Source organism: Nicotiana sylvestris, chromosome 2 (genome assembly GCF_000393655.2).
Source record: "Nicotiana sylvestris chromosome 2, ASM39365v2, whole genome shotgun sequence".
NCBI classification, from domain to species: domain Eukaryota; kingdom Viridiplantae; phylum Streptophyta; class Magnoliopsida; order Solanales; family Solanaceae; genus Nicotiana; species Nicotiana sylvestris.
In genome coordinates this window covers 9,183,068-9,186,953 of record NC_091058.1, presented here as the reverse complement: position 1 = coordinate 9,186,953, position 3,886 = coordinate 9,183,068, and the positions used below count along the sequence as shown (strand labels likewise).

At 35.1% G+C, this 3,886-nt stretch overlaps 1 protein-coding gene across 1 annotated transcript; it reads right to left on the bottom strand.

The window, feature by feature from the left end:
- Positions 1 to 1,053: 1,053 nt before the first annotated feature.
- On the bottom strand, positions 1,054 to 3,658 carry LOC104220597 (uncharacterized). Its single transcript, XM_009771494.2, has 3 exons — positions 2,761 to 3,658; positions 1,674 to 1,859; positions 1,054 to 1,427 (listed from the first exon to the last, which is right to left on the bottom strand). The coding sequence occupies exons 1-3, from the start codon at positions 2,851 to 2,853 to the stop codon at positions 1,350 to 1,352; spliced, it is 357 nt and encodes a 118-aa protein (XP_009769796.1). The 5' UTR covers positions 2,854 to 3,658; the 3' UTR covers positions 1,054 to 1,349.
- Between the last annotated feature and the right edge of the window lie 228 nt (positions 3,659 to 3,886).

Below are 3,886 nucleotides of genomic sequence, written 5' to 3'. Positions count from 1 at the left end.
TAAATAAGTAAAAAAAGAAAAAAGAAAAAAACAAAAAAAGATACTCTTGTCTGTTCCTCCATTTTCGTCTCCCCCCTCGGGTTCCTGTTTCTTCTTCTTCTTCCCCCCCCCTCTTCCTGTTTCTTCTTCTTCTTCTTCTTCCCCGCTCCCCCCACCCCAACACCACTCCCTCGTTCCTCCCCTTCTGTTTCTTCTTCTTCTTCCCCACTCCTCCCCTTTTCGTTCCCCTCCCCCAGGTACGTTTCTTCTTCTTCTTCTTCTTCCACAGTCCCCCCTGCCCCCCTCATAAGAAGCTACATCATGATTTCTCTACACGCACAACATTTTGATTTTGCGACGTTCAATTTCCAGCAATTCGATTTTCAATTTCTCATTTTTATTGCCGTACTTTAAAGTTAAAATATCACAATGTTTGTTTATTACTTGTAATTCAGTTAATTTTTCTCTTTATGCTGGCTGAAAATTTAGTAAAATACATATTATGGCAATTTCTGAAAATACCTAGTTGTGAATTCAAACTCATAAATGTAGATAGCGTTATAGTGAACCGTATTTTATTATAAAAAAATGTTGTTTGACAAATAACTTATTAGGATATTTATTTAAAATTCTAGCAAAATTTTCAAGAGATCTTAATTATGTTTTCCTCTTTTTCTGTTAACTTTGCATCACTGTTTATTATATTTTTATTTAATTTTGCCATTTCCTAGGAAGAAGAAATTTGTGAATTTTAGGAAAAAGAGATGAGATGGAGGCATTGATTTTCTTTATCTTTTTCGTTAAGAAAATAGTATATAATAAGTGTTTTTAGTAAAAAAATATAAAAAATAACATGAAATATGATGTATCATCCACGTCAAGCAAGTGAGATACACACATGGTCAGAGGAGAGGAGTTTAAAATATAGAGTTTGAACAAGTTAAAATGTCTGGATGAAAATAAAGTGAAGTAGGAGGACCGACATGACAAAGTGGCACAAGTATTAGTGTCATTAAAACCATTCTGCCTTATATTTTCGGTAAGTGTATTACACGTGAGTGGTCCCACTCATAGACTACATCACTACACGCTAACCGACTCCAATTAACTCCATATTTCCTATTTACACTTTAGCCCCTCAACTAGTTACAAGTGCATCATAGTATAGTCTATACAACTCAACAGTTCCAACATGCACATTTAACAACTGGCAACTGCATATTTTTGCATAGTGTGATTGATCAAGCAAAGGCTTACAGCTTAGCTATGTCTTTAAACGGAGAACAAAATTTTCCTGGTGCTTCTACTTCCAAAAGCAGAGCTTAAAACACGAAAAAGTTCTCAAAATATAAAAAAAACATTCTCTCTAATCATCGTTTGTTAGTTTTTGCTTGCGATCCAATTTTTACTCTGGCTAAAATCACCTCCACATCATCCTCTCTCTGAAACTGTATTTTGCAATAATAAACACATGAAGTTTGTCAAGCACAATACATAGAGAGTAAGTAATAATAGAAGAGCAGCAAAACGTAATTCCAACCCAGTCATTGTATTTTAACAAATCTTTGCATGTGGTGCAGCAATGTTAGTTTTGAAGGTTAATTCAATGTGCCCAAAAATGACGAGCAAACTAAGATTAACCAGAAAAATGGGAAAAAAAGTAAGTGAAAAAAACAAATGAAGTTTATGAGTACCTCAATGATTTTTGCAATGGACCCGAAAGTCAATGACAAAGTTCTCAAACCTGGAAGAATCCAAATAAAGCCATCTAGAATTTTTTGAGAAGTTGCAGTAGATGAATAAATTTGCAATTCCAGATTCTTGATATCATGGATTGGTGGAAGTAATGTCTCAGTTAGCTCATCAGGAAAGATGATATCCTGACAACACCATCAAAAAACAACTCAACATAATCAATAACCAAACAGTTGAATAGTCGTAGAAACTCAAATTGAGTTACAGAGATCAAGTCACATACATAGTTACAAATAACAGTAAAAATCAGCGCTGCTTATATGTCAAAAACCCAAATAGTTGAAACAAAAATAAAAGCAGGATGAGCAAGCTAGTACGCAATCTCGAACCAAACGTTTCATCTGCTTTTATTTGCATGCACTTTCTGTATTTGACTAATAAAGATAACAACAACAACAACAACCCAGTGCATTCCATCAACGGTAGGGTCTAAGGAGGGTAATATGTACGCAGAATTTACCCGTACCTTTAAAAAGGCAGAGATGTTGTTTTCAGTAGACCCTCGGCTCAGGGAAGATAAAGGAAAGGGTCAATGACAAGCAAACCAATCGTAAAATCAAGCGAAAAACACACAACTAGCACTAGTTAGTACAATTAAAACCAAAGCGAAAACAACAAGTAATAATAGAAGTCCAGAAAGGCGAAAACACGTAAAGACATGGTGTACTAAAGCTATTGTAACAAAACAAAGACAAAGCTCGACTACTAATCCTCTATCCTAATTCTCAACCTCCACACCATCCTATCCATGGTCATCGTATCCATGGTCATGTCCAAAGACACTTACAAAAATGTAGTATTGTTCGCAACATAGTAAAAATACATACGTACTCAATCTATCTAGAGCAACCCATGTCCGTTAATTAGTTTAATGAGAAAAGAATGCATATCAAATAACCATGATTAAATGCTATAATTTGCCAAAAAAAACTATATATCTACTGATTTGGGTAAACATGTTGGGTAAAAAAAGTTGTACATTACCGGATCCATTGCAAACAAAAAAAGACGAAATTAAGGGTTTACCTGTTCATTCTCGCAAATCAAACTCAAGTGCTTGGAATGAGCAAAAGACTCCAAAATATTTCTTAACCAAATATACCAGCGAGCATTAAGCATTTTGAGTCTTAAATGGAATTTAACAAATTCCAACCCATTACAAGCTTTAATTCCACGAAAAGAAGTAAGACCACCATAGTACTCCCAAGGATTTTAAGTTAGGAGCCTGTAATATTATCTCGTCAACTCTATCAAATTTTTCTAACTTCAGCACAAACTTCGCCAGATGCTGGAGAAACAAAAAGGAATTCAAAATGCTCGCGGAGCATATCAACTCCAGAAAAAACATCACGGCGACAACCATCTATCACAAGGTTCTCAAGTTGAGGGAATCTGTTTATAAAAGGACTCAATGTCTTTTCTAGGGCATAAACCCTTTCCAATGTCAAATTCTTGACCGTAGTAGGAGAAGCCATCTCGAATTCGTACTTATCCACTTCAAGCCTTAAATATGAAAATACAATAGACTCCAGCTTTTTAGACTTTACTTGTAATTTGGATTCACACGCAGTGTATTCCACCTTCAAAAATTTTAAGGTAGGATTTGGAACTACTATTGTGCCCAAGTATTCTGGATAAGGCTCTATGACTAATTCCTCGATTCGAGGGAACCCGGCTATGAAATCTGCGAATACAAAATCATCACCCCACCGGCGAGACATCATATAGAAAGAGTGATCTTAGATTAGGAACCATAAAATTAGAGTCTGAACTAATCTCACAATCTTTGATACTTAAAACAACTAATGTAGCAGATAAAAAAGTAACACCAGATAAAGAGAAAAGGTGGAAAGGCTCCTCATAAGTAAGCGCTTCTATAGCAAGATGTAACGCTTTAACCTTGTTTTCTATGGCAAAATTTATCCATTTTTTGACCAGCAATTCACAAGAAGAGTTTTTATCAACTGTTATTCGAAGAAAGAGCATGCCAATTTCACCGTTCTCTAAATAAATATCTTGTTGGGAATAAACCCCTTACCAAAATAATATTCACGGTAATAAAGCGGAATAATAATGTAGCACCGAGATACGGTAATTAACAATAATAAAAGAGTAATAATGACCCCAAGATTTTTACGTGGAAAACCCTTCT

Excerpts from the sequence above, each read along its gene's own strand:
- LOC104220597 (XM_009771494.2), bottom strand. The coding sequence starts at position 2,853 with ATGCTTAATGCTCGCTGGTATATTTGGTTAAGAAATATTTTGGAGTCT. Across the intron at positions 1,860-2,760 it reads TGATTTGCGAGAATGAACAG|GATATCATCTTTCCTGATGA; the intron begins GTAAACCCTTAA and ends TGGTGTTGTCAG. Across the intron at positions 1,428-1,673 it reads CCATTGCAAAAATCATTGAG|TTTCAGAGAGAGGATGATGT; the intron begins GTACTCATAAAC and ends TGCAAAATACAG.